Source organism: Callorhinus ursinus, unplaced genomic scaffold (assembly GCF_003265705.2).
Source record: "Callorhinus ursinus isolate GAN/ISIS: 27379988/994484 unplaced genomic scaffold, GSC_fseal_2.0 scaffold46, whole genome shotgun sequence".
Classification (NCBI taxonomy): Eukaryota; Metazoa; Chordata; class Mammalia; order Carnivora; family Otariidae; genus Callorhinus; species Callorhinus ursinus.
In genome coordinates, this window is record NW_027397108.1 from 9,796,699 (window position 1) to 9,824,241 (window position 27,543).

The window sequence follows — 27,543 nt, forward strand, 5'->3', positions numbered from 1 at the left end:
CAGGTCAGGATCCCAGGGTCCTGGGATCGAGTCCTGCATCAGGCTCCCTGCTCACCGGGGAGTCTGCTTCTCCCTCTCCCTCTGCCTGCCGCTCTCCCGCTTGTGCTCTCTCTCTCCAACAAATAAATAAAATCTAAAAAAAAGAGCAAGAGAGAAAACATTGGTAAATCTTTGTGACACTGGATTAGGAAATGGTTTCTGAGATATGACCATCTGACCTAAGAAAAAATAGAAAACTGGATTTCATGGAAATTTAAAAACTTCTGTACTTCAAAGGTCATCATCAAGAGAGGGAAAAGGCAACCCGCAGGGAAAAATACTTGCAAACGATACATCTGATAAGGACCTACCATCCAGAACACAGCCAGAACACAAGCTCAACAACAATGAAAAACTGGATGATCCAATTAAAACACAGGCAATGAGTCTGAACAAACATCTCTCCAAGAAGACACACAAATGGCCGAGGAGCACGCGGAAGGACACTCAATGTCACTAGTCATCAGGTAAACGCAGATCAAAACCATGATGAGACACTGTTCCACACCCATAAGGACGGCTATCATCCAAACAAGGCTAACAACAAGTGTCGGCAAGGATGTGGAGAAACCCAAACTGGTCTGCCTGGCTGGCATGGACGTGAATATAAAATGGGGCAGTTTTCCACTGTGGAGAACGGAGGCAGGTCCACAGTCAACAGAGTTACCCTAAGCCCCAGCATTCCCAGGTGCAGACCCGAGAAGAACGGAAACAGGTCCACACAAAAGCAGTACGAGTGATGGTGAGCCGACAGGCGGAAACAACCCAAAGGCCCACATAAACCCCGCTGTACCCACATAAAAAGGAATGCCGCGCTCACACGGGCTACACGTGCGCTGAGAGGCTCCAGACAGAGAAGACCCACATGCCATAGGACTGCACGCACAGGAAAAGACAGAAAGCAGGTGGGTGGCTGCCAGAGGCCAGGCAAGAAGGGAAGGAGTGATGCAGGATCGGTTTCTTTTTTGGGGTGACCACACGGGTCTGGAATGAGACAGTAGGGGGAGGGCTGCACAACCATGTAAATACACCAAAATCCACTGAATCGTATGCTGTAAAAAGGTGAATTTTATGATGTGAATGACATCTCAGTTTAAAAAAACCTCAACTTCCATAATTTTATGCAACTCACTAAAGCGCAAGCCACCTGACCCAGGTGCCAACGGCACCTCTGGCCCGTCATTGGCGGGCCCGCTGTCCCGGGCAGAGGGAAGAGAGACACAGAGGCGGCCCCTCTCCCTCAGGGACGCCGGGCTGGAGAACACGCCCCCCTCCACAAAGCGGAACCAGTGTCACCATTCAATCAGGCGCCACTCTGGAGTTTCATAAATAACATTTATTGGCCGCATTCGCCAGTCTCACCCGCATCCACAGCAGCTGCACCGCAACGCAGCACTGCCTGATGAGAAAGAACTTAGACCCAACCCCAGGTGTGAGTTATAGGACCTGAGAAAATGGTGGCTTATCACAGACTCCTCCTGACTTGACGGCTCTCATTAAAGACCTTGATTATGACTGACATTTTCGTTGATGTTCTCGGCAGTGGCTGAAGACTCCAACTTCAAACCCAAAACAAGTGGCTGGAAAGCAAAGAGAAATGCAGTTACTTGGAACTGTGCCCCACACTGAGCCCATGCTGCCCTGGCAGGACGTGGTAGGGAGCCTCCCTGGGTTGGAACGCGAGAGGACCCCCACGGTGAAGGAGGACGCCATCTGAATCCCTGAGGAGCCTGGGCAGGAAAGGGTACAGGGAGGCGATGCCAGGGTGTGTCGTAGCTGGCTCACTTCCAGCCATGGGTCCTCGGATGAGGCACTCGGCCCCCAGAGCCCACTCACCCCCTCCGGGCAGGAAGGAGAGTCCCTGCCTTGCGCAGCTGTGAAAGGGACCCGATGCAGCTGCAGTGGGCCCCATCAAGAAGGCAAGTTTGACTGTCACAACCCTTCAAGGATCCCTGCTGGGAAGGTCCCAAGCTCACCTCCCCTCCTGAGGCCTTCACAGTTCTAGCAGATCTGGGCTAGAGGCAGCCGGCAGCTTCTCCTGAGATAAGCTGGTCGAGCAGTTTGGGGGATCTCACAGGGCACCCCACAGACACCCCAGCCAGACAAGAGAGTTCTCCTGAACATCTAGCCGGCACCTATACCTCGGCCCCAAGAGCCTGGCTCTGAGGCAAACGCCTCCTCCACGGTCATTAGCACTTTCCCTTTGGCCTACCCTGACCATCTACCTCATGTACCATCTACAGCTGAGCTTTTTTCTTTACTCTTCCTAGAGTGGGCACCAAGGAGTCCAACTCACTTTGATGGTCAAGTTGGCAAACACACACAAAGAAAAGATGAATCTTCATGCAAAGCAAAGAAGAAACAATCTCACAGTTTCACGAGCCTACTCATGCTCACAGATCACCCAAAGCCACCGGCCCCCTGCCCCGGCCCCCTGCCCCGGCCCCCTGCCCGAGAGCACATGCCCCAGAGAGGCTGTAGGTCCACACGGGCACTCGCATGTGGATGTGCCCTATGGCACCGTTTGTAATCACAGGGTTAGAGGCACCACCAGCTGTCCAACACCAGGAGAGCAGACCAGCAAGGGGGGCAGGCCTTCTGCTTCCAGCCAGGACCAGAGACAAAGACAGAGCTAACCCCCTGCTGGGAACACCACCAACGAGGACACTGGACGGAAGACACCAACGACCATTTTCAGATATTGGACACTTTCTAGAACATTCCTCTTACAATTACAGGAAGACTGACGATTAAGAAGCAAACAAATCAACATATATAAATTTGATCCGCTGATACTGTTTTGCACTTCTACCCACACACACTTGTGTATCTGCATGTCCTTGCACACAGCTGTGATCAAAGAGCCTGAGTACGAGACCAAAGGAAGCAGTCCTCCCTGTCCCCAGGCGGGTGGTTGGGGGGGGCGCCCTGGAGGAGGGCCTAGGTGGGGATACAAGTGACAAGGCCTGAGTGAGCCTGGTGGGGTCGAGGCTGGGGCAAAGGCCCTCCAAACTGGAGACTCGATGGCTGGGACCGGGCCGGGGGCAGAGGCCGCAGGTCCCCAGGCCGGAAGCTGTGCTTACTCCCCAGCGGGCTGGCTGGGCAAGCGGCCTCTAACAGCCACCTTCAACCTCGACGTGATGGCAATGTGTGCAAACTGGAACCAGTGGCAGCCACGGGGGCGAGGTGAAGAAAGGCGGGCTGCCCCAAGATGCCCAGTGCCCCACCATCAGTTCTGATGTGCCTGGACTGCTTGTCCATTAAGTGTGTGCCAGAGTAAGATCCCCACGTAGGGCATGACCAACTAACTCTGGACGGTGAGGACAGCACCATGGCGATCCCACCGCAGCCATTCCTTACCCCCTCTTCAGCCACAGCCAACTTCTCCCACATCCTGGATTCAACTAAACCCCCAGCCCCTGACCCCAAAGGCCAGGGAGTAAGATGGGCCCAGGGCCCCCACCACCCCCGCCCTGTGCCTGCTCACCGAATGGCCACCATGACCCTCAGGACCGCCTGCAGGAGGGTCAGGAGGCTGAAGGGCAGGAGGGGGGCCGGGGGGCTCACTCCCCTCCCTGGGGCCAGTGGCTCGTGCTGGTGAAGGGCCTGGAGCTGCTGCCACTTGAGGAGGAGGCGCCCGTCACAGCAGATCTGCCAGCGGTTGTACCAGGAGCGCAAGTCCAGAGAGGGTTCTAGGCGAGAAAGCGAGTCAGGCCCTGGGCAGAGTGGGGGCAGAGTGCTGCATGTGCACACCACACAGAGGAGAGCCCTCCAGAACCCAGGGCGAGGATGCCAGGTGTCCTGGCAAGGCTGGTCACGGCCCCGAGAGTGTGGACGCTGACCGACATCCATGGAGATGAAGAGAATACTGCTGTCTACTTATTTCTGGGCTGACTGGGGGTTTGTGCCAGCGTCTTTATCCCTTACAGCCACATCATGAGCTAGTTAGGGATGAAAGAACACAGAATTTAGCTGGAATGTGCTTCCCATTAATTTTTTGTTGTTTTTTTTTTTCCAAGGGGGGAACAAGTAGGTGAAGCTCAGACGAAACCAGACTGGCAAGAAGCTGATAAGGAGTAGAACCTAGTGATGGAAACATGGGATTTATGTGAGTATCTGAAAAAAACCACAACCACAAGTGGGACTCCAGTCGCTAGCTTCTGAGATCTGCTTTGGTCAACATGGGACCTTTCCGACATCACATCTTACATTACACTTACTTATATTACAACATGCTATGACTACAAATTACACTATATTTATATATTACCTACACCACACGTATACTCTATTTGGCATATTATATGCTACATTCCTACTCTAATTATACTAACATGTAAAAGCGTGGTTAATAAAGAACACAATATTTTCTTTATTAAACAAGCCTACTGCAAAATCATAGGGAAGAAAAGCAGATGAGGCCCCTCTTTACAAAGAAAATACAAGATGAAAAATACAGATTTTTCTCCTTAAAATGGAAATAATCTGGATTTGAGGCTAAGGGAAATATTTTTAAATCACTTTTTTTAAATCATACTTTTAAATCACTCTATACAAAGTTCAAGGAGAGCTGGTACCAGTGAGACCTGGGCTCTCAGTCCTGTCCTGGGAACATCTTCGGGCCTGAATGGGTTGTTTGTATAAACTGCCTGCACTATTAAACAAGGAATGGAGAAAAGTTAATACGAGCTTTTGAAAATGTATCCAATTGATGCACAGGATTCAACAATAAGCTGAGCTTTTAGCTTTCCCTAAAGATGCAGAGTATTCAAAGCCAAAAACAACCAATAAAAATAACCCATAAATGTGTGATTATACAGTTAAAAGAGCAGTTTCTCCAACTGTTCTTATTCTCCCACTGTGGTTTCTTTCTTAAGAGATTTCTGGCTCTTCTCCCCCAAACTGGAGCCAACATGCTGCCTTCTGTTTTGTCGATTATACAGCCCCTGGTCTTGCTCTTCGGGTTCCTGAACGCCTGTCTTCCCCACCCCCACAGGTCACCTGTGCTGTCAGCCCAGACCCGCACCACCGACCCGCATCCACACCCACATGGGGCTTCAGCTTTTCAGAGCCACAGGAATGGGGTCCAACTGCGCGGCCTGCAGCAACTTGTTTTTCTTCACCGCAGTGTGTCTGGGACTCCCTCCCATCGTCCCTCAGGGCTGCGTGCTCTACATGGCAGGTGCCACATTTCAAATACACCCTCACGCATGTTCATCCTCCCACTGGGAGATGTTTCAGCTGCGTCAGACACCTTGCCAAGGACACTGCTGCTGCAGACAGGCATGCATGTGGGAGTGTCTACCAGACATTACCCGGACATGGTCTTGCTGGAGTAAAGATGATGGGTATTACAAAAGTTGACAGATGGGAGAAATGGGTGAAGTGGTCAAAAGGTACAAACTTCTACTTATAAAATAAATAAGTCCTTGGGCTCTAAAGTGCAACACGACCATAGTTAACAATACTGTGTTGTATATTTGAAAGTTGCTAAGAGAGTCGATCTTAAAAGTTCTCATCACAAGAAAAAAAGTTTGTTAACTATATGAGGTGACAGATGTTAACTAGACTTACTGTATCGGTCATTTCACAAAAATATAAGTATCAAACTATTACACGTACTCCTGAAACTAATATAATGTTCTGTGTCAATTATATCTCAATAAAAAATAATTTGATAGATGCGTCTAAATTGCCCCCACAAAGGCTGTGTCCATTCGTGCTGCAGTCCTCATTGTGTGACTCTTATTATCAGGGAAAATAGTATTTTTGCAGCATTAAGAGGTGGGCATGCTGGCTGGTGGCCACTCATTTCCTGGGCACTCTCCCACCCAGCCCTATGCTCCTGGGTTCTGGGCAGGCCGCTTAAACTGCTCGCCCATCCCAAGAACCGAACCCCAGCCCTGGCATCCATCCATTTCCTCCTTCACAGATTCCAGCAGGGCTGCTCACCACGCACAGCACGGGACTGGCTGGGCAAGGGGAGGACCTGATGCAAACCACCCAGCATGTCCACTCCTTTGCTCGTGTGCAGTGCAGAGGAAGCATACATGTTGGCCATCAGCGCCAGACAAGGCCTTCAAGAGCAATCCAACCCATTTGTTTTAGAGACAAAGAAAGTAAAGGTAGGGATGGAGATGCCATCTCCTCAAGTGCTGAGTGAGTGCATAAGTATATACCGGCTCACAAATACATAAATCTACGAAGATGCTTTGTTGCAGATACAAACTACATCATGAACACATGTATATGTGGTATGTACCACATCTGCCAGAAATATGTGAACGTATGCATACTAGCTCTCAAATACATAAATGTATAAATATACCACAAAATGAATAAATACCTAAATATGTCACAAACATACAGTGTGTCCTGCATATGTAGTTGTAGGCACATGTACCATATCGTTGGTAAATACATTTACTAGATCATAAGCGTATGTGTGAATACACCAGAACACACACACACACAATGTCACAAACTATATAAGATTAGAGCTTAAAAGAAAATACACTTTAGATACCATCTAACTCCAGGCTGCAAATTGGCTTCATCCTGAAAGCCCATGCAGACAGACTGGTAGAGTGTACGGCTTCTCTAGGTTCCCTGGGGAAAAATGGCAGATGGCTAGTGACGCCTGGGTGAAGATGCGGTCTGTGTGTCACATGGCCGTCTCGGTTTTGCAGATACCTGGGGATGAAAGAAGTCTCCCCATCCCCACCATGAGACCCCACCTTCCTTGGGGAGTGAGGGAATGAAACATGTACACTCGGTTACCTTGGACGCCTTTACAACTCTGCTGCCTCTTCACCACCTAAAAGAAAAGAATGGGGGCAGATGTGTCAGCCCAGCCTGGTGGTCTACCAGAAGGGCGGGCCCAGGGATTGGGCCGGAAACCAGGAAAGGGCTGTGGCCAGCTCAGAACGCAAGCCATGGTCCCCTTTTAAAGGGCCTCTGAGTCTTAATTCCGGGGACAGTTTGCTACATGATGAGAGAAAACCAGCAAGTGATAAGTGGGTAAAGGCAGAAAGCAAGCCTCTACCGACCATCCAGGACACCCAGAAAGCATGGGAGAGAAGGGGCCATGGGGTCGAGGAGGGCTGGACCTGGCCAGCAACCCAGTGGTCACCACCCTGGAAGCCAGAGCCCTGGAAGCGCCCAGACAGAGCTGAAAAGCCAGGACAGAAATTCAGAGCAAGGGACCTTCCTGGCTCCTCCCTCTACCTGCCGGGACGCCCAGAGAGCTGGAGCGGGCGCTGAGGCAAAGGTGAGGGATGTGCAGGGGAGGAGGAAGGAGCAGGAGGCAGGAGAGACAGCCTTAAAGGTGGGGGCAGTGATGAGGGACCCCCTTCAGAGCACCGTGCGGCCCGCCCTCCCAGCACCCCCCAGGACACTGAGCTGGCCCTCCCCTGCACACCCCCACCTCCTGCACTCTACTGCACTCACTGTGCCTTCCAGGAGAGCCCAGACCCCGGTGGAGGCCACTGTGGGGAAAGAACCCAGCACCCCCCACCCCATCTCCAGGTCCCTCTGAGGCCTCGCCGCCATGGGCCTCCCTCTTACCTTCTTGTGAGGCCTCAGGACCTGGGGCACCCAGTAGGGCATCACGGCCTGATCCCTAGGCATCGGGAGGCGGCCCCCAAAGCGGTGGCATGGGCAGGGGCATGCCTCGGAGGTTTTGGGGATATAAAACCGGACCATCTTTTGGATCTAACAAAGAGGAAGGGAAAAGAAGGTCCAAAGGGGTTGTGCCCCAGAAACCTTCGTCCTGGGACAGGGCCCTGGGGAGCTCCTCTTCTGTACCCTCCCACAGGCCCGCCCCAACCACCCAGCTGAGGGAGCAGTCTCCCCCTCATGACATTCCCTGGGGCCACCTGCACCTCTGCAATGGCTGCCATGGTGGGACACGTGAATTACAGTCAGGAGATGTGGCTCTGTCCTGAGTCTGCAGGCCTCCAGGAGTGGCCCCTAGGCACAACATTTAGCCTCTGTGAGCCTCAGCGTTCTTGGCTACAAAGCTTTCTGAAACCATGGGTCAGAGTCTAAAACGGACAGTGTCTGATCCAGCAGTTCCACTCTGGGACACGTGTGTCTGTAGAACGACGCTCACAAAGAACACTAGCTGCAGCACAGCTGTCGTGGCCCAAGAGCCCAAGGGCCTGCCTGGGAGGGACACAGGGACAACAGGGAATATGGGGCAGGCTTTGGAAAGTGCAAGGCAGACGTGTCTGTCCCGACGGGAATGAATGCAGAGACACCATGTGGAGCGGGAAACATAGCAGGCCCAGCATGCGGCCACGTGCAGTTTTATAGAAAATCTACGTGCTATGCCTCCTGGGCAGGAGTTGTTGTGACCATGGCCTTGTCTCATTCTGTACCCTCCCCACAGCCCTGCCCTTTGCCCTGGGACCCCCATTCGTTCCGGCAGAGGGGCAGCGTGGAGCCCGCCCCCGGACTTCGCTTAGGCTGTGCAGGGGTTTGGCACACAGAACAAGGAGGAAGTGACGGCAGCCAGGTCCAGCCGGGCAAAGCGGCCACACAGGCCTCTAAACATCTGGGCCTGCACAGTGGCCCCAAGATCAGGGGCAGGTGGGGCTGGCCCATCCAGCTGAGCCGCTCACAATGACAGGGACTGCAGTTTGAAGGCAGGCAGTCGGGCAATGTGTTACGCGTCACTAGTGAAAGACCACACGCACAGCACATCTCCGGGCCGCACAGGGAAGCCTTGGGGGAGGCGCAGGTGGGGTATGCCCCCTGAACCAGTGTAAGTTCCCGCCATGTGCTCGGGTCGCACGTCAGAAAAGACAACAAAACCTACTTGTGAGTGGACCCTGCTGACTTCCCAAGGCAGAGAAGCGACCCAGAGCAGGTGTGCGACATGCTGCCAAGCACAGGACCCGACAGGGGAGGGCCCAGGGGCGGAACGGTCAGCCAAAGGAAGATATGGAAGGGGTTCTGGAGAACCCAGGAACCTCCGTCCCCCCCTACCTCCTGCCGACATGGCACTGCCCGACAGGACAGGCACACTCGGGCCAGTTCTGCCCCATCCACCAAGCGCTGGCCGAGCACACTCTCTGAGCGTGCACGGCACTAGGAGCAAAGACCTGCCCTGCCCACAGCAGTTTACTACGCAGTGCTGTCCACTGACAGAAGAAATGCCAGGATGCGGGGGAGCAGGAGTAGGGAGAAACTCCAGGCCGGGAAAGTCTGTCTGAGAAGCATCACTGAGCCGTGCCACAGGGGGCCGGCTATAGGTGGAGAAGGCAGGGGAGCAGCATGCACCTGCTGGAGAGCCCTCAGGATGTGGACAGAACGAACTTCCAGGCAGAGCCTATGGGCTGCCTCTGCAGCAATCATTCCCCAGCCCCCCTTGTTAAAAGAACCCAGCTTGACTCAAGGCGCCAAGTGCCCAGTCCCAAGGGAGCAGCACCAGCCAGTCAGGGCTTTGCCAGGAATGAGTCTGAAGGTGAGGCCAAAAAGACAAAAGAAGTCGGCTGGGGTGTCTGAGAATTTTTTTATCCCTGATAAGAAAGCAGAACGGGAGGGTAAGCCTTCTACGCCCCCCTGAGAAAAGGAGGACCCCAGAAAGGCTCACTTTCTGCCATGTGTATCACGGTGTAAAAAAGAGACCCATGGCCACCATCTTGAAACACTAAAGATGACAGCGCCAACACTATGCGTAAAGGACAAAAAGAGTCTGGGTCCTTAAAGCGAGTCCTAGTAGAGTCCTCTGTCTACCAAGACTGGATGAACCCACTCTGGGTCAGTTTTCTGTTACTTGCACCGAACGCCTTCCCTCTGTTGGAACAGAAGCCTGAGGGGCAAGTGGAAAGGAGGCCGGAGCCAGGCGGGGGAAGATCAGGAAGGACCCCAGGAACCGTGTCCGGGACTTTGTTCTACACTCAGAAGTTGGGAGCTACAGAGGAGTGACAGGACCAGATCTACAGTTTTAAAAGCTCATGGGGTTGCCAATCAGAACATGGGCAGCCAGAGCTAGAGAGAATAGAGGTGGGGGGGCCAGCTGGAAAACACAAGACAGGCTAGGCACCTTGGCTTCTGTACTCCTTCCATCCTGCTTAGGGCCACCTCCTCCCTGATGCCCAGCAGCACAACTCAGTGGGGAGAGTTCTGGATTCTAATCCCTCATCTGCTATGAACTGACTGTGTAACCTTAGAAAAGCCTGCCCCACTCTGGACCTCAGTCTACCCATCCTTTAGAGGGGTACAATAATATCTACCCTACCCAACTTTCAAATGATACAGTGACCAACAGGAGGGACGAAGGCCGTCATCACTGCCTAGAACATGACTCGGTCATCTCGAAGCCAGTGACCCCTTTGAAAGTCTACTAAAAACCAAGGAATGAGAGAGATGGCCTCACTACAGATTCTACTGATATTAAAAGGGTAATTAGAAAATATTATGAATAACATCATGCCAATAAATCTGACAATGATGTAATGGTCAAATTCCTTAAAGCTTGCTAAGTAAGAAGCAGATAACCTAAATAACTCTGTTATCTACGGAAGAAATTAAACTTGTAGTTAAAAACCTTCCCACAAAGGAAGCTCTGTCCCACATGGCTTCAGTGGTAAATCCTACCAAACATTAAAGGAAGAAATAATACCAATTCTACACAAAGTCTTCAAAAAACTGAAAATGAGAGAATACTTCTCAACTCATTGTACCAGGCCAGCGTTACCCAAATACAAAGGCAAACAAGGACAATGCAGATCAATATCCCTCATGAATAAACATGCAAAACTTCTAATCAAATATACGAAGGAGAATGCATCATGATTAAAGAGGGTTTCTCCTAGGAAATGGTTTAACTTTTGAAAATCCACCAATGCAATCCATCGTATTAACAAACGAAAAAAAGTGATGACCTCAATAGACAGAAAAAAATCCAATGTTCATTTTGGATAAAACCTCTTAGCAAACTAGGAATAGCCAGAACTCCCTCAGCCTGATGCAGGGCATCTAAACCAAGGGCTAACATCCTACTTCATGGTGAAAACCTGAATGCTGTCCCGCTAAGATGAGGAAGAAGACAAGGATGTCTGGTCTCCCCACTCCACTCAACAGTGTACTGGAAGTTCTAGCCAGGGTATCAGGCAAGAAAAATAAAAGGCATCCAAACTATAAAGGAAGGAATGAAATCATCTCTCTCTGCAGATGATGTGATGGTCTATGTAGAAAACCTGATGGAATCTACAAAAAGAGCTACGAGAATAAAGGAGGTAACCATTATTGTAGAATGCAAGATCAAAATACAAAAATCAGTGGTATTTCTAAATACTAGCAATGAGCAATCATAAACTGAATTTTTAAAATGATGTCCTCAAAGCTATGAAAAACCCATGGATCAACGTGACAGAAGGTACGCCAGACCCGTGCGCTGCTGACTGCAAGCGACCCGAGAAACATGCAAGGCCTACACGGAGAGAGAGGTCACCACGTTCTCGGGTCAAAAGAGTCAGTATCATTAAGACGATCATTCTCTTTACACTAATTTACACAAAAAAGACCAACCAAACTCCCAGCAGGACATTGCTGTAGAAACTGGCAGATGGATTCTAAAACTCACATGGAAATGCAAGGAAACCAGAATGACCAACTTAAAGCAAGAGAAGCAGCACTGGAGGACACCCGGCTCCTGATAAAGTCGCGGTAACGGAGACGGCATGGCGGCACGCAGACAGCGAGAGCAGCAGAAGGAACGGAGTCCGGAAACAGGCCCACAGCTACGCGCACAGCTCATTTCCGGCAAAGGTGCAAAGGTCAGCCAGGGGAGAAAGCATGGCCTCTATGACATGTGGCATCAGAACAACTGGACACCCATGACGAAAGCAAAGGAACTTCAACCCATACCTCAAGCTACACACAAAAATTAACTTAGAATGGATCACAGACCTAAACACAAACTATAAACTGTAACACTTCTAGAAGAAAATAAAGGAGAAACCTTTCTGACCTTGGCTTAAGCTAAGATATTTTAGGAATACTTAGAAAGCATGTGCTACTGCTGTGCTGGGGGTAGGAGCACACCTAAGCAAGATCCAGAAAAGGTCAAATTGATAACCTGGACTCCATCAAAATTTAAAACTTATGCTCTGTGAAAGATACTGATAAGAGAGTAAAAGAACAAGTCAAAAACATGGAGAAATGTTTACAAATTGAGTATCTCATATTATATCCAGAATATATATAAAAAACTCTCAAAACTCCATTAATTAAAAAAAAAAAAAGCAAACTACCCAATGTTTCTTAAATGGGCAAAATACCTGAACAGACACATATCAGGTAAGACATGCAGATGGCAAGAGCATATGGAGGAGACACTCAGCATCGCTAGTTACCATGGAAATACAAACTGAAGCCACAGCAAGACACACCCCTATTAAGATGGCTGAAATTTAAAAGACTGACCAAACCGCATGTTACTGAGGATATGGGGGAACTGGAACTTTATACACTGTTGGTGGGAATGTAAAATGATACAACCACTTTGGAAAACAGTTGACAGTTTCTTAAAAAGTTAAACAGACACTTACCCCATGATCCAACAAGTCCACTCCTAGTTACTTGCCCGAGAGAAATGAAGGTATGTTCATACAAAGACTTGTACACAAACATCCGCAGCAGCTTTATTTGTAATAGACAAAATTTGTGGAGATGGTGCAAATGCACTGTGGTCCAGTCATATGATGGACATTACCCAGCACCACTCAGCAACCACATGGAGGAAGCTCGGAAATAATTATGCTGAGTGAACGAGGCCAAAGAGGACCTTTTATATGATTCCATTTATATAAAATCTGAGAAAATGCAAGCTGATCTGGGGTGACAGAAACAGATCAGTGGTTGCCTGGGGATGGCAGGGCGGGGAGGGCTGGGGGGAGTCACAAAGGGGCACAAGGAAACCTTTCAGGGCTGTGTGTATGCACGTCAGCTCAGCAGCAGTGGTGGTTTCACAGACGGGTATCTATGTCAGGACTTAGCAACCTGTACACTTCAGATATGTACAGTTATCACATGCCAGTCTTAACTCCATAGATCTGGTTTTTGAAAAAAAAAACACACACACACACAAAAACTGTCTCCCAGAAATTCTAAGAAATCATACATATAACATCTTTGATTTTGAGGGGTGACTGACTGGTCCCCTGAAGTTCACCCTGGACTCAGACAAAGCAGCCCTGGTCCAAGTCACCTACCTGCTTTCGGGGTCTCAAGGACAAAGGGACCCAGTAAGGCAACATCGCCTTGACCCTGGGCACCGGCAGGCAGCCCCCGAATTTGGCCTGGCACTCACAGCAGATGGGCTCTCGATGAACAGTGCTGGGGACGGGACACATCTGAGCAAGAGCCAGAAAAGACAGAATTAAACATGCTGCTGTATTTGCGATGTGAGCCGAGGAACTCTCTGGAATAGTCAATGAATGCTTGGAGAGAGCCAGGGTTGAGGCAGGGCATCCAGGGGCAGGGAACAGGGGCCCCAGCTCCTCCTGCAGCTCAGCAAGAGGCCGGCTACCATGGCTCACTCTCCAGAGTCAATTAGCGGGGGACGAGCAGAGCCTTACAGACCAGCTGCTAGGGTGCCCAGCCACTTCCTGCCGCGTTACCACGGGCAAGTCTGGGGGAGTACAACCGACTGCGGTGGGGAGAGGGTTGCTCTCTCCAGATTGAGGGTTGACCTCTCCAGATTGAGAGGTCAATCTGCCGTCAGTGCTTCACATTCACAAAGGCTTCCACATCCATCCCGTGATCCTCACCACGCCCACAGGCAGGCAGGAGAGGGGAAGCCATGCTCCCCAGGGTCAGATGAAGAAGCTGGTGCCCAGAACAGGTATATTAGGGGGCACTACTGTTCTCCCAGGCCTCCTGAATCCCTGTCTTGAAGTGTCTTCGGGAGCCAGGGGTCGGGGAGGCAGCGGGTGACCCTACAGAGATACCGGGGACCAGCTGATGGGCCCCGGAACCACAGACCCCGCGTCGGACACAGCGCCATGAGATGCTGTGGACCCACCCACTTTCTCCACTCTCCCAAACCCACGGGCTTATCGGAGCTGGAGCAAAGTTGCTGCGAGTTTGCTTTCCTTACCGAATGATCTATGAGGCACACTTCTTTCCCAAAGGTTTGAAATGTGCTCTTCCTAGAAAACAAGAACAGGAAGACTTAGAAAGTTCTGGGCTTTGCGTAAATGGGGGGGGGCAGCACGGCCGGGTGAGGGCCTGGGCCAGCTTTCTTGGAACCGACTCCCGGCCCCAAACCCCAGGGAGGGAGGGGCATCCTTCGGAGACGAGGAGGGGCATTGGGGCCGACAAGAGAAGCAGGCGGACGCTGCTCCCGAACGTCCGGCTGCGGTAAAGTCCTGGCTTCCCCAACCTCCCGGCTTCACCCACTCTCCAGCTACACTTGTGCTGGGCCCTTCGGGGAATGACAGGAAGGCTCCAGCCCGGTGAGGACTTTCCAACCACAACCCCTAGGGTACCCCCGAGCTCACTCGGAACACCGAAGGCAAAGACTGCCAAAACGGCACGTTAAGTCAGACTGCCCCCGGGGCCGCGCACTACTCCGCCCGGGGACAAGTCGCTAGCACGCCACACGCAGGCCCCCGGGGGCACGAGGGGCGCACAAAGCAAAGCAAGTCTTCCGTGGCGGGGGGGTCTAGGAGCCGAGGGACACCCCGCTTGCCCCCTCGCACAGCCGGCCTCACCGCGGCCCCGCGGCAGGCCCCCGCGCCCAGCGCACGCTGCCGAGCGGACGCGGTGGCACACGCTGCTGCCCGCGACGGGGGCCCACGCCCGTCTCAGTGCCCGCCCGTCAAACGGGCCCCGAGGCCGCAGCCCCGAAGCCGACGCCCGGCTCCCAGCGGAGCGGCTCACAGGTCAGCCCGGCGAGACGCATTCCGGGGCTCCGTGCCGAAACTTAGGGGCAGGAGCAGACCCTTCCGCGTCGAGGCTGTCAGCCGCCAGAGGCGCTGGCGCCGGGAGAGCGCCGCTGACGGACGGACGGACGCACGCACGGGCAGCGCCTGAGGACCCTCCCCCGACCTTCTCAGGCCGGGAAACACTCCAGGGGCCTCCGGTGCTTACGTCAGCGTAGGCGTGCCCTCTGCCCCGCCCACGGGCTCCAGCCGCCGCTGGGCCGGAGCGACCGGGGCCCGGGCCCCGCAGGGACGGAGCTGGGGCCGCCCCGGGTGCGGCGTCCGCGGCCCGGCGAGCGCGGCTCAGGGACGCACGTGCCTGCCGCGACGCGCTCGGGGGAGTGCGTGCCGACAGACCCAACGGACACCCGGGGGCCCCCGGAAGTGCCCGCCGCGGCTCCGACAGGGTCGCGGCGGCGGCGGCGGCGGCGGCGGCGGTGACCATCGTGAGGCGGGTGACGACAGCAGGGCCGGCCCTCACGCGTGTGGCTCCTCCCCGCGGCCAGCCAGCCCGCGCGCGCACGGGTCCGCCCATTCGCGGGCTCCACCCCTTCCGTCCGCTTGCCGCCTCAGGCCCCGCCCTTCCGGCCCGATGGCCCCGGCGCGCCGCGGACATGCCCGAGCTTAGCCAATCATGCGCTGCCTTCTAGGCATGTGCCGTTATCTGGCGGCTGATTGGCCTCTGACGGCGTGGGGCCTCGGGGTCGGTGGGTCACAGGGAGGGCTTGGGGCGGAGCCCGCGCGCACGGGGACCGCGACTGGCCGACGCTCGCGGGCGCCGCAGCGGTGTCTCCGCCCCGCGGCCGGCTGAGGGAAGCCCGCGCGGCGCCCTGAAGCCGCTCGTCGCTTTCCCTCAAGTTCGGACTTGGCCGCGCGCCCGGCATCTGGGCCCACGTGGTGACTTCTGCAGACGCGTGTCGTTCCTGAGCGCCCTGCGGCCTGGGCCCTGGCCTCCGCCTTCCGTTGGCCCGCAGGCTCCGAAGGGACGCCAGGACGCGCCTGTCCGGGGGGCTGGAGGCCGCGTGCCCCTCGGCGTCCCCGTCGGGAACGCGAGCGCCCCCCGCCCCCGGGCGGGTGTTCGTGCCGGCAGTTGCCCCAAGCGGCCGGAGTAGCCAGCCCCCGGGACGTGGCTCTGCTGGGACGCTCGGGCCCCGCGACTCGTGCCGTGCCGTGCCCGCGGCAGCTCAGCGCTGGCCCCGCCCCCGCCCTCCGCAGGAGCGGACGGAGGGACCAGCGAACAGCAGGCTTGCTGGGCGCGCGGCCGCTGGAACCCTGCTGGGTTGCCCACGAAGCTGGCAACTGTCGGCAGACCATCCGGCGACGCTTCCAAAACCTAAGGCCGGGAATGAACACCCTACAACCGAGCTGCTCGTGGCCCCGTCATACGCCCCAAGGAAATGAGAAGTCAGCCCGGCAGAAGGCCAGGACAGGCCGCAGCAGGGTCAACAGCTCCAGACTGCCAGTGACCCGAATGCCCCTCCGTAGCAGAACCGACGAAAGGAGGAATCGCTGGCGCTTCCAGAGAGAGCACCAGTGTGAAGCCAAGCCCCAGAGCGGGCCCGTGATCGCCCAGGAACGCCCCTGAGCGCGCAGAGGCACCAGGTCCCGACCGCAGTCCTGGCCCTGTGTGCGCCGGGCAGGGCCCACCCTGGCAGCCTGGGTGCCGGCCGTACTAGAGCCAGCCCACGGGAAGTGGGACGTTGGAGGCCAGCTGGACGGAGCAGTAAGCCTCCCGGGCAGCTCGGCTGTCACCACGTGAGTGTGGCCGACTCTGTTCTCCCTGCATTGCCCTTTCCCCTCCCCACTTCAGGCAGCGGTTGGCTCACAGCCACTGCCTCAGAGGAGGGAAGTGGGACCAGAGGAGCCTGTGGCTGCCAAACGCTTCTGTCAGGCTTTTGTTTCCAAAGCACCCGGGCAGGAGGAGGCGGCGGCGCAGAGAGCGCTCTCCGAGTCCCAGAGTCGCGGTGCAGTTGTGCAGCGTGTTCACCAGCCAAGGGTCCCCAGCTGAGAACGTGACGAGTCGGGCTTGCATTCAGCCCGCATTGGGCCTGCCCCTGCCCCTGCCCCCGGAGGCCACCTTGTGTGACCTGCAGGGGAGGACTCTGGGCTAGCCGTGGCTCAGCAGCGCGGAGGGGGCCACATGACCTGGCTCGAAGGGGACGGACAAGTGGTGGGCCGTTGAGGCAGGCATGGCCAGCACCCGTGCACCCCCCCAGCCCCCACAGCACTCACATGCTGATGGCTGTCAACCCCTACAACTGCCCGACGACAGCGACTCTCCAGGCCCCCGTGTGGGGGCAGGCCAAGAGGGCCAGGGGCCAACGGCCCCGGGAGCAGCCCTCAGCAGTGACGGGGAGGATGAGTAAGTACCTGAGCTCGGGGCTGCAGGTGGGACGGCTGTGGGACGTGCGCCACACCACCGCCCGGCATCCCTGCAGGCCCGAGCCCCAGCTGCCCCCACTGCTGTCCCCTTGCTGATGTCCTGTGCACCACCCCTTGCTTCCTCCCTCCCTCCCCACACCCTATCCCAGTTCATCTCCCCAGTAATACACTTGCAGACCCTAGCTCACGGCTGGCTTTTAGGGGAACCCAGCCAAGACAGCCCCTTCCTGCCACCCCTGCGACCGTCACCTGCAGCCTGGGGGTCTCTTTCAGATTGCCGTGAAGCCTCGTACCACCTGCCTGGGACTGGGGCCACCTCTGCCGTCGGGGAGCTGGTGGCAGAGGGGGACTCTCCCCACTCTTGCATGTGGTGAGGGCGGCAGGCTGTGGCAGCATGAGGCCAAGTGAGCGCTAACAAAATCTTTAAAACCCAAACCAACCCTGGGCAGATGCAGGGAGACCAGCAGAAGGAGGGCAACCGCCGCCTTGCTGGGGCAAGATAAGGGACGGGTCACCAAACACCCAGAGACGGGGCACAAATGTTCTTCAGTTCCTTGTTCCAGACTGGATATCCCAATGATCTGAACCTCCTGTAGGACTGGAAAGAGAAAAGGGCCTGTCCTCTACTCCAGATGAGGACCCAACCCCACAGTTAGAAGCAGGGTTTGGGGAGGCCTCTGTGTGACCTGACGGAGCTGGCTGCCAAGACAGAGGGCCCAAAGTGGCAGGCCACACCCCTACCCCTGCAGGTGGGCAGAGCAAGGGACAGATTATCCAGCAGCAAGGACACTGCCCTCGGGACCATCCCAGCCACCACCATGCTGGCCCTGGGGGCCATGGCTGGAGGACTGTCCCTTCCACACGTCCACGTCCGTATCCTTGGGAACGTTGTTACTGCTAACCCAGAAAAGAACCCAGAAGTTGTGATTTTGTTTTGAGGTTTGTTATTACAGGATAACCTTGCCTGATGGACCCATGACAGGCACAGAGGAGCCCTACAAAGCTAAATCCTGTGGGTTTGGTAAAAACATGATTTTTACCAAAATCATTTGGGAATGATTTTTTTTTTAACGTAATCTCTACACCCAACGTGAGGCTCAAACTTACATTCCTGAGATCAAGAGTTGCATGCTCCTGTCCCTCATTGGGGGCACTTTGGGATCTCTTGGAAGTATCCCTTCCCAGTCCAGTCTGGGTCACGGTCATACCAGGTGCCACCGACTCCTGTGGTGTATTAACGGCCCCCAGGATCCAGGACTCCCTTTTTCACTCTGACAGGGGCCCTGCATATGTGACCAGTCCCCGCTGTGCAAGTCAGCTGTCCCAAAGCCTTACCTTTCCTTGTGGGATCGCAGGCTCCGTCGTCACCCCTTACTCTCCCCGCCTCCAACCACAACATTCTAGAACTCTCTCTCTGATGCACTGTGGAACGTGGGCTCTTCTCCTTCACCATGTCCTGTGCTCTGCCAAGGGACAGGGCACCACCACCATCCTGTCATCAGAGCGCCACAAAAGGGACACAGCCCGAGCCAGACAGCCGGGCACCTGTCCCTGTCTCACCCCAGCACCAGACTCACATTCTAGTGCTTTCCATGAGATCCCCAGAGCATCTTCTAGGAGAGGGGCTCCGTGCCATGGCTCCACGCCATGTCTCCCCATGCCCGTGGCACCCTGTGGGAGCCTGCCTCCCGATAGAACTGTGGAATGTTAGAAGCAGTGGGGGTGAAGCTCCATGGAGGTCCCCTTGCTGATGCCCTGTGCACCTGCCACACACAACCTAACCAAGATAAAAAAGGATAGCTCAACCGTTTCTCACCAAAGAGTGAGGGCCGTTCACCCGGGCTCCGCAGCCTCTGTCCCCATCCCGGGTCTGGGAGGGAGCCTGAGGAGAGGAGGGGAATTGGGTCTAGGTCCTCGCCGGCCTCCTGGGCCCTGGTCCACAGGGGTGCTCAGCAGCCGCTCTCTGAGAGTCTGCAGGAGGGCTGACCGGCCCATGCACTGCAGGGCTCAGGGCGCCCCTCCTCCCCTCCCCAGGTGGGGGTGGCTGCGTCCGGGCTCCTCTTGTCCACTGAGTGGTCACAGGGGCTCTGGTGAGGTGAGCCCTGGGGCTGAGCCACTAGCAGGTGGGACCTGAGACCGCATGTGGCCTAGCAGCACAACCCAGACAAGAGTGGAATCAGATCTGCACCCCAGATCTCCTGTCTCATTCAGCTGTGTGCACGACTCCTCATCCAGGCTCTGGTCACTTCCAGACCATACCAGTTCTAATCCGAATCCCTGCGGCAGCCTGGTATGGGGCACCTCCCACCTCCACCTTCCTCACCAGCCGTCCCTTCTCAGCGTGGCCATCAGGGCTCCTGGGGGCTCACAGTTAGCGCCCCAGGCCTCCCTCTCGGCCCATAGGACGCTGTGTCATCTGCGCCTGTGTGGCTACAAGCACAAACGTGCACATACAGACCCACACAAACTTGCACAGCCTACCTGTGGCATTAAAATGTCATGGGGAGTATTAGGAGAAAAAAGTCCAGAAAGGCTCCTGGGGGGGGGGAGAGGATAATGAAGAAAAGGCTGAGAGGCGCTGCTCACCGCAGCGCTCTCCTCCGGAAACCCAACGTTCCCAGGAAGGCCAGGCTACAGGGATGGAGGCGGACCAGGGGCTGCAGGGTGGGGTGCTGACTCTGAAGGGGCAGCACCAGGGAACGGAAGGCTCCGTACCCCAACTGTGGCACTTGTGCAGAGCTGTATGCACACCCATGAAAGACGTGTACACACTAAACATTCACATAAACCGTAAGACAGAAACTAACCAAGATAAAAAAGGACAGCTCAACCGTTTCTCACTAAAGAGTGAGGGACAGCCATTTGTTGAAAGTCACGTTCCTCTGCATCCTCTTCCCAAAAGATGCTGGAAAAGGAGATGCATTTTACGCGGCACGGAGGACAGCCATGGACGGGCCGCCACGCGGCAGCATCAGAACCCTGTGGAGGGCTTCGGAAGCTACGAGTGCTCGAACCCTCTCCCCAGAGGCCGTGGCTCAGCATCCCAGGGCTGGGCAGGCATCTCCCTCTCCCACCCGGCCACCCCACAGGGAGCCAGCCCGTCGGTCCAAGTGGCCGGCAGCACTACTTGTAACACACGGTCCACACCTCCTCCCGACCACCAGGCACCAGGGCAAGTGTGCTGGGGAAGGCAGCCCTGGACGTGGGAGGAGCCAAAACTCTGGAGCACCAGAGAGATCCAGCTCCTGGGCCCCTGCTGAGGTTCTGGGAGTGATGTCCCTCCTGGGTTGGGGGAGATGGGTTGAGGACACAGCACCCCACCCACCGCCCTGGCCCTGCACATGCCGGGCCAGGCTTCGCCCAAGCTAGGCACCACAGGTCCAAGTGCGCCCACGTCCATGTTGGCCTTGACCCCTGACTGCACTGGGGACAGACCATTCCACATCCTAATAGGGTGCCCCCGAGTGTCCAAAGGAGGCCACTAGGCCCATCTGGGGGACATTTCATGCTGTGACCTCTGCAGGGCAGAGACCCCACTGCTGGTTAACTGCTGTTTCCACAACAGGTAGCACCATGTTTGGGGCATGAAGGTGCAGGTACTGACCCAGTGGTTCTCCACAAGGTGACTACCCCCAGGGGACACTGGCCATGTCGGCAGACGTTTTGGGTTGCCATGATAGAGGAGACCAGGAATGTTGCTCAGTGCCCTACCACATGGGATGGCCCCAAACATGGAGACTCAATGCCCAAGAGAGAAGGCTCCAAACAAGCAGCTGGGGTTGGGGACTGAGCAGCCCCAGGGGTTGCTGTGGGCTGCTCAGCAGCCCTGGGTCTGCAGCTGGAACTGGGCCACAGGCATGTGCCCGCAGTGGGAGAGCAGGATGCTGGGCCACCTCTCAGGCCTCCCTCTAGCGCTCCCCACATGTGTCCTAGCAGAGTCCACGGCCTCCTTCCCTCTTGTCCGCTCCCAAAGAAGCACCTGTTCATCCCAGGACTGGGCATCTACAGAAGGGCCAGTGGGGGTGGGAAAGGACCGTAGGTGCCACCCTCAACATGAGCAGAGGAACTATTCCCTGCAGCCGTATGTTTCCAAAAACCAGGTGCTAGGAAGGCAGCCTTCCAGCACTCCTAGATTTTCAGTTCGTGCTGGCTGGGGTCCCATGTGCGTGCGGCGGCCCTAAATCCCCACCAGAGGCCAGACTACAGAAAGTCCCACGAGGGGACCCAGGGGGATGCAGGGCGCACTGGGAGCTTGGCCAGGGCCCTGCCAGCGCAGCCTCCCATGGGGGAAGGACTAGGCAGCCTTCTTCCAGGGGGGCTGCAGGGCTAAGCCACTGCTCAGACAGAGGAGGGACCTCCTCCCGCCCCTGAACAGGAACATGAGGTGCTTTTATACTTCCTATATTAAATTCTTGCACTTTTTAACAAGCATATTCCCTTTACAAACAGAAAACTCAGAAATGAGACCCTCAGCTGTGCACCCACCACAGAGCACAGCCCCTGCCCTCATCTGCCCTGTTCTTAACCTGTTCTCAGAAAAGGCAAACTCCCCTTGAATTTAGCCTGAGAAAATCCCACTGTGGCCCCAGCTTTCCTCAGGGCCACTGGGTCGGTGATGCGGACACCTATCAAACCGAGGTCAGAGGGAGGGATCCAGTGACCTACCATTGTCTGCGTTCCCAGGGATCACTTACCACTTCATTGCACGACTGGGAAAGTCAAAATGTTGTCAGGTCCAGGTGTGAGAGGCTCCCAGGGCCCCCCACCCCGCCAGGATCCACTCCCATCCTTTGGCCCCCAGCAACCCCCACCTCACGTTGCTCATGGCTCCGGCCTCCATCTAAATCACATCCCCCAAAAAACAATTACAAAGCACACAACGTTTCAAAAACTGATTTATGGAGAAACAGCCCCACAGGGTGGTCCCATCCCGGTGACAACACTGGGCGCAGGCTCACAGCAGCCACTTCCTCGGGTCCTGGCCCTGCCGCGGGGGCATCACCCCCGCTCCAGCCCACCCTGCACCACAGCAGACACCCGAGAGGGACAGTAGCTCCCCCCACCTCACCTGTCGGCTGTCAGGGCGTGGGATTTCAGTATCAAGCAGCAGAAACGGGTTTCTTCTCCAAGTAGGCTACGTGATCTCAAAGAACAACCAAAAGTAAAATTAGGCTGAAAAAGTGAAGGTTCTGACCCCTTCCTGTGTTTTGGCGGGTCTCCCTGTGAGCACAGAAAGGGCCCAGAAGAGAGGATGTCTTCCAAGCCTCAGAGGCACCGCCGGTCACCCACGCCTCCTGAAGGCTGGCCTGCAGGCCGCCAAGCCATAAATGACACAGAGCACTCAGTAATTTGGCACCGTCTTGTTCCCGTTCGCAGCTGCAGGCTAATCGACGGCACCATGGCTTATTTCTACTCTCTAAACACTTCCAAGGATGTATGTCCCAGACCTCCCAAAAGTAAGAACAGGGAGGTCAGCCTACATTACCTCTGGGATTGGCCAAGGACTGGGGTGCACAAGCCGCAAGCCAGGGAGGGCTGTCTGAGAACACTCCCATAAGCATTCCTAAAAGTTAGAGCATGAAGACAGAGACAGAACGAGGGCTTCTGACAGAACAGGGCAACTTCCTCAAAGCACCGGGTCTACGCAGGGAGCTCAGAAATTCCGAAATCCCCGTGACCGAGTTCGCCACGCCAAGGGACTGAGCAGGGTCCTCTCTGTCACTGCTCGTGAGCACTAGAGCAGTGTGCAACACACGGGCCACCCACAAACTGAACACCAGCCCTGAACCGCTGCATCTGGTGGGGGCACGGAGGGTGGGCTGCCTAAGGGACAGGCCTTGCCTGACCGGGCCATAGCAGCAACCCCAGGTTCTCAGGGAGAGAGAACGTCGGATGGGCCAACTCCAGCTCAGAGCTTGTTCTGCATGAAGCGGGGATGGAGGCCTGGCCTGCTCCTCAAGCTAGCCCACTGTGGGAGCGCTGCCATCCTCCGCCTTGGCCAAGAGGAACGCCAAGTACAGGCGCCCAGCCTAAGCTGCTTGGGTTGGGGCAAGAGGTGAGGGAGGAAGGGAGGAAGGGAGGGAGGGAGGGAGGGTGCAGCCCTCAACACCAGCCACAGTGAGCCAGCTGCCCAGATGGAGGGACGGAGGAGCGAGGCCAGGACAGGAGGCCCAGTCTGGACTGTGGGAGGAGGGATTCTGAAACTCCCACCACCACGAGGCCTCCAAACCTGCTCCCACCCAGCAGCAGACACGGCACGTCTGAGCTGGGTGGGCCAACATAACCAGACAGACCGCCAGGCCTGAGTGGCCGGCCAATCGCAAAAGCCTCCTGCAGTGAACAATCAGCCCCAATACACAAGAACCTCCACGGACTCCCATTTGAAATCTCCACGGCTCTTCCTATCGAGCAGCAGACACGCACTTGAGGCCCCTCCCCTGCCACTCACACCACGAGACTCATCCAACCACAGGGCAGCACAGTGGCGAGTAAGGGGGTGCCAACCAGGGGAAGATGGCCAAACCGACCCAGGTCCACCGCCACCTTCCCCGAATCATGCAGCACGTAGGCACAGACAGTCCCTAAGTTGGGTCATTCAGGTTCCTTGTGGGGACCTGTGTTCTCAAACCCCCAGCTGCCCTCAGGCTTCCAACCAGGACCTCAGCCTTTCTGAATCCTCACCTGCAACGAATTACCGGCTGGAAGCTGCCCGGATGGGCTGGTTGCCCGCTCTGCCCTCAGGCACGCCCCCTGGGGCTGGCTTGCACAGGCTCTGCACACTCGCCTACTCAACTGGAAACCAAAACTGGCCACAGTTCCACTAAGTGGGAAATAAGACGTATGCTGGATGCCCAGCTGTGCAGGTGACAAGCCCTCACCCAGACCACTGCCGAGCCGTTCCGCCCCACAGGTCCCCGGGGCACCGCCTGACGCCAGAGCCAGGGACCCACGTGAACACAGCCAACAGCCACGGCTAGCAGAAACCGTGGAGAGGCCCACACTCCAGAGGCAGGTTCTACCATCTGGGTTCGAGACTGGTTTTTCATCAGAAACGCTCATCTTCAATCTGAGTGGGCTATACAGACAAGGGGGGCACTCAGGCAGAGCAACCTCAGAGTGAGCCTCAGGCTCGGGCGAAACGTGGAGCCTGGAAGCCGCACGCCCCGCGGGCCTTCACTCCATTCTCACCGAGGCTTTCACGGCTGCGGCCACCACCATGCAGGAGCAGCATGCCTGGTACAGGACACACAGTGACGGCCGCAAGGGGGTGGGGGTGACAGCGCTTGGAGGCTTGGTCCTGCAGAAGACACGAAAACTGGGACCACGCCTCAGGTCCTACTAGAAGGATGTGGGAGGTGAGCCACGGTGTGTCCAACAGCCAGCCGGACGGGACTCCACCTTCTTGGCTGGCCACCCTCCCGAGTCGGGAGCTGGGAAGAACCTCATAGAAGGTCTGCCTTTTAGGGACCATGCCCCAGAGCTTATCAATTCTACAATTCTGGGAAGCAAAGGAAGTTCAAAGTTGCCGACGGTACTGAAGCTAGAGCAATAGGGATTTTTTATTTTTTAAAAAAAGGCCAGTCAGGGAGAAATTCATCAGGAAAACATGTTTCATGGGACATCTCAAGTTAGTCTCTACATGAAGGCACCACGAAGCTGCCCCCTTCCTTGGGGTCCCTTGCCCCCGGCATGAGGGCTCAGCACAGTCCACCCAGCAAGGACAAGCAACAGAGAGGGGGACGGCTGGCCTGCCTCCCCAGTGAAGCCGCCCCCCATGGAAGGTGAACATGATGACAGCTCTCTGCAGGCTGGAGGCAGAGCTGCAACTAATTCTCGGGGGGCTACGTGCATTTTGGGCTCTGTTCTTCAGGAAACACTAAGATCAGCAGAGACCTTACAGTGGGTCCCCAAATGCAGGTGTCAGTGGGACACCGGCACAGCACCCACAGAAGCATCTGTGCTCAGACCTCTGCCCTGGAGGATCCCAAGAGACCCTGATCTCCAAAGTGCATTCCATGCATAGGGGGTGACTTCTAGAAAGCTGCCCTGTTCCCTGCAAAGGAGCTCCAAAGTCATCTGTGCCACCACGCTGCTGCTTAAACCCTTCCAAGAACAGCACCTGTGTATGCTATGCAAGTGGAGAAACGCAGGGTTGTTTCGGATATGGCCCTGCCCAATTCTGGGGCAGGTTCTGAGACAAGTGGTTCAGCTCAGGGTTCTGACACCAGAGCATGGGCAGGAGGTGGGTTGGGGGTGCAAACAAACAGCCTGTGTGGAACTGGATGCAGCGAAGGTCTTGACTCTAAAGCTGGACAGAGGCCAGGGCCGCCAAGCCGCCGTTCCCTCCCGGCCCGCATCACTGACCCCCTGCACTGATGCACAAACATGTCAGAGGGGAAATGCTTTTGTCCAAACTCCAAGCAGGTTAGTATAGAAACGGCACTTGAGTCCAGGGTCCCGGCCCAGCATCCTGAACCCCCCTGGACCTCCCTTTGTGCACACACTGCTCCATACCCAGGCTGCCCTCACCCCAGGCCCCTGCCAGCCTGCAGCCACTTCCACTCGCCTCCAGCTGGCACGCCCCACACACAATCCCTCTTAGCAGCCCCCAGGGTCCCTCGACCTGTCCCCTGAAAACTGCCAGCAGGCCAAGGACAAATCCAATTTCTCCACTTGAGTTGTTCACAACACTCTGCAGCCAGCCCTCTCAATCAGTCCCATTCTGGTTCGTTCTTTCTTTCTGTAAGACGTGCTCAGTCAGCCTTCCCACGAGCTCCTAACGAGGACACACGCAAACATCACACACTCTGTACAAAGAGTCTTGGGGTGGCTGGGCCAAGACTCCTACAAGGTGGGTGTTCTGGTCAGAAGGCCGACTCTCCAAAGTGCATGCTGCTTCCTTTCCCAGGTGCCGGATCCAGGGCCCCGGGAGCCGCCCCGCAAGAAAGTGGCCTGTCAGGAGGTCAGGGACTGGATGTTCTTGAGCATCTCCTCGAAGGCTTGTGGGGACGGCGCCTCTGCATTCCGGAAGGTGGCCTGCACCCTGCTGTACAGGCTGAAGGATTTCAGCTCCAGCCAGATGAACCCGAAACGGTCCTCGTCGAACAGGATGAAGACCCCAGGGGTGCGCTCAGGGCTGGTGAAGCCGTGGCCAGCGATGAGGCCTGTGCCATAAAAACTGTGCGAAGACAAGAGCGAAAGCGCCGGGAGGACCGTGAGAGGGGCCAGAAGGAGCGCCCTGGGCCCCGTCCCACCCCGTCAGCCCCCTCCTGCAGTGCCCCCACACCACAGGCCAGCCCTCCTCTCTGCCAGCAGGAAGCAGCAAGTCACAGCACCTGAGAGAGCGCATCACCTGGACCGCCAAGCAACTTTAGGTGCCCAGCGCGCAGAGCCGCGGGCCCACGGTCAGGCTCACCCTGCTGACTGCCGCTCTCCACCAGCTCATCCAGCTAAAGAAGGAGGGTCTCGGGCAGCCCCACCGCGTAATTCTGTCCCCAAGTACACCTTCTTAAAGCTGGCTCAGATAACTAAAATCTGAATTCCCAGGACAGCTATGTCAGCATGTAAATGACTCAACTATAATCAATAAAGACTTATTGGCACCCAACCATCGTGAACTCAGAAGGCAGAACTCTCAAATACCCGTAAAGGCTAAGTTTCAAGTTTCGAGAGCAATGTGAGACTGAGATGCAATTTGTGTCTTTCTTGCCAAGAAATTGGTGCTCATAAAGATAATGAGGAGCCGCGGGCTGGCCCAATCTCCCAGCGCACAGAACGGCGCCCGGCACCCGACCCTCCATCCACCACGCCGAGGCTCCCCTGGGCAGGAGAGGGAAAGCAGGCCTGTGCGTGAGGGCGAGCGGTTCGTGGGAGTCTCAGGTGGGGAAATTGGCCCCAGAACCCACAGGGAGGCAAAGTGATGCCCACCGAGCTTAGGACCAGAGGCAGCCACGTCCTGCACCCACGCTGGGGCAAGGCCTCGCAGACACACAAACCAAACAGGGAAGGGACCACAGCACGCCCCTCCCAGGTCACAGAGACCGGTGTGCGGCACGTCCCGTGCCTCCACCGCAGGGCTGGCCTGACAGCGCCCGACTGAGCCCACTGGGCTCCTGGCTGGCCACCAGACACTGCGGGCTGTCGAGTTTCATAAGAACGACACAACTCTTCTCTTTTATGACCACTA

At 56.0% G+C, this 27,543-nt stretch overlaps 2 protein-coding genes across 5 annotated transcripts in view; both read right to left on the reverse strand.

Annotated features, from left to right (window-relative positions):
• Window positions 1–1,360: 1,360 nt before the first annotated feature.
• Window positions 1,361–15,420, reverse strand: CUNH16orf95 (chromosome unknown C16orf95 homolog). The gene is made up of 8 exons (XM_073882298.1): window positions 15,177–15,420; window positions 14,935–15,049; window positions 14,150–14,201; window positions 13,263–13,403; window positions 7,606–7,752; window positions 6,820–6,856; window positions 3,527–3,755; window positions 1,361–1,619 (listed from the first exon to the last, which is right to left on the reverse strand). Exons 1-8 carry the CDS (start codon window positions 15,418–15,420, stop codon window positions 1,601–1,603), a joined length of 984 nt encoding a protein of 327 aa, XP_073738399.1. The 3' UTR covers window positions 1,361–1,600.
• Window positions 15,421–24,892: 9,472 nt separating this feature from the next.
• FBXO31 (F-box protein 31) overlaps window positions 24,893–27,543 on the reverse strand; it is a 41,550-nt gene continuing 38,899 nt past the window's right edge. For all 4 annotated transcript variants that reach the window (XM_025860537.2, XM_073882376.1, XM_073882375.1 and 1 more), the window contains one exon: window positions 24,893–26,535. In XM_025860537.2, coding sequence (XP_025716322.1) covers window positions 26,313–26,535 — 223 coding nt within the window. In that variant the 3' untranslated portion in view covers window positions 24,893–26,312. The remainder of the gene's footprint in view (window positions 26,536–27,543) is intronic.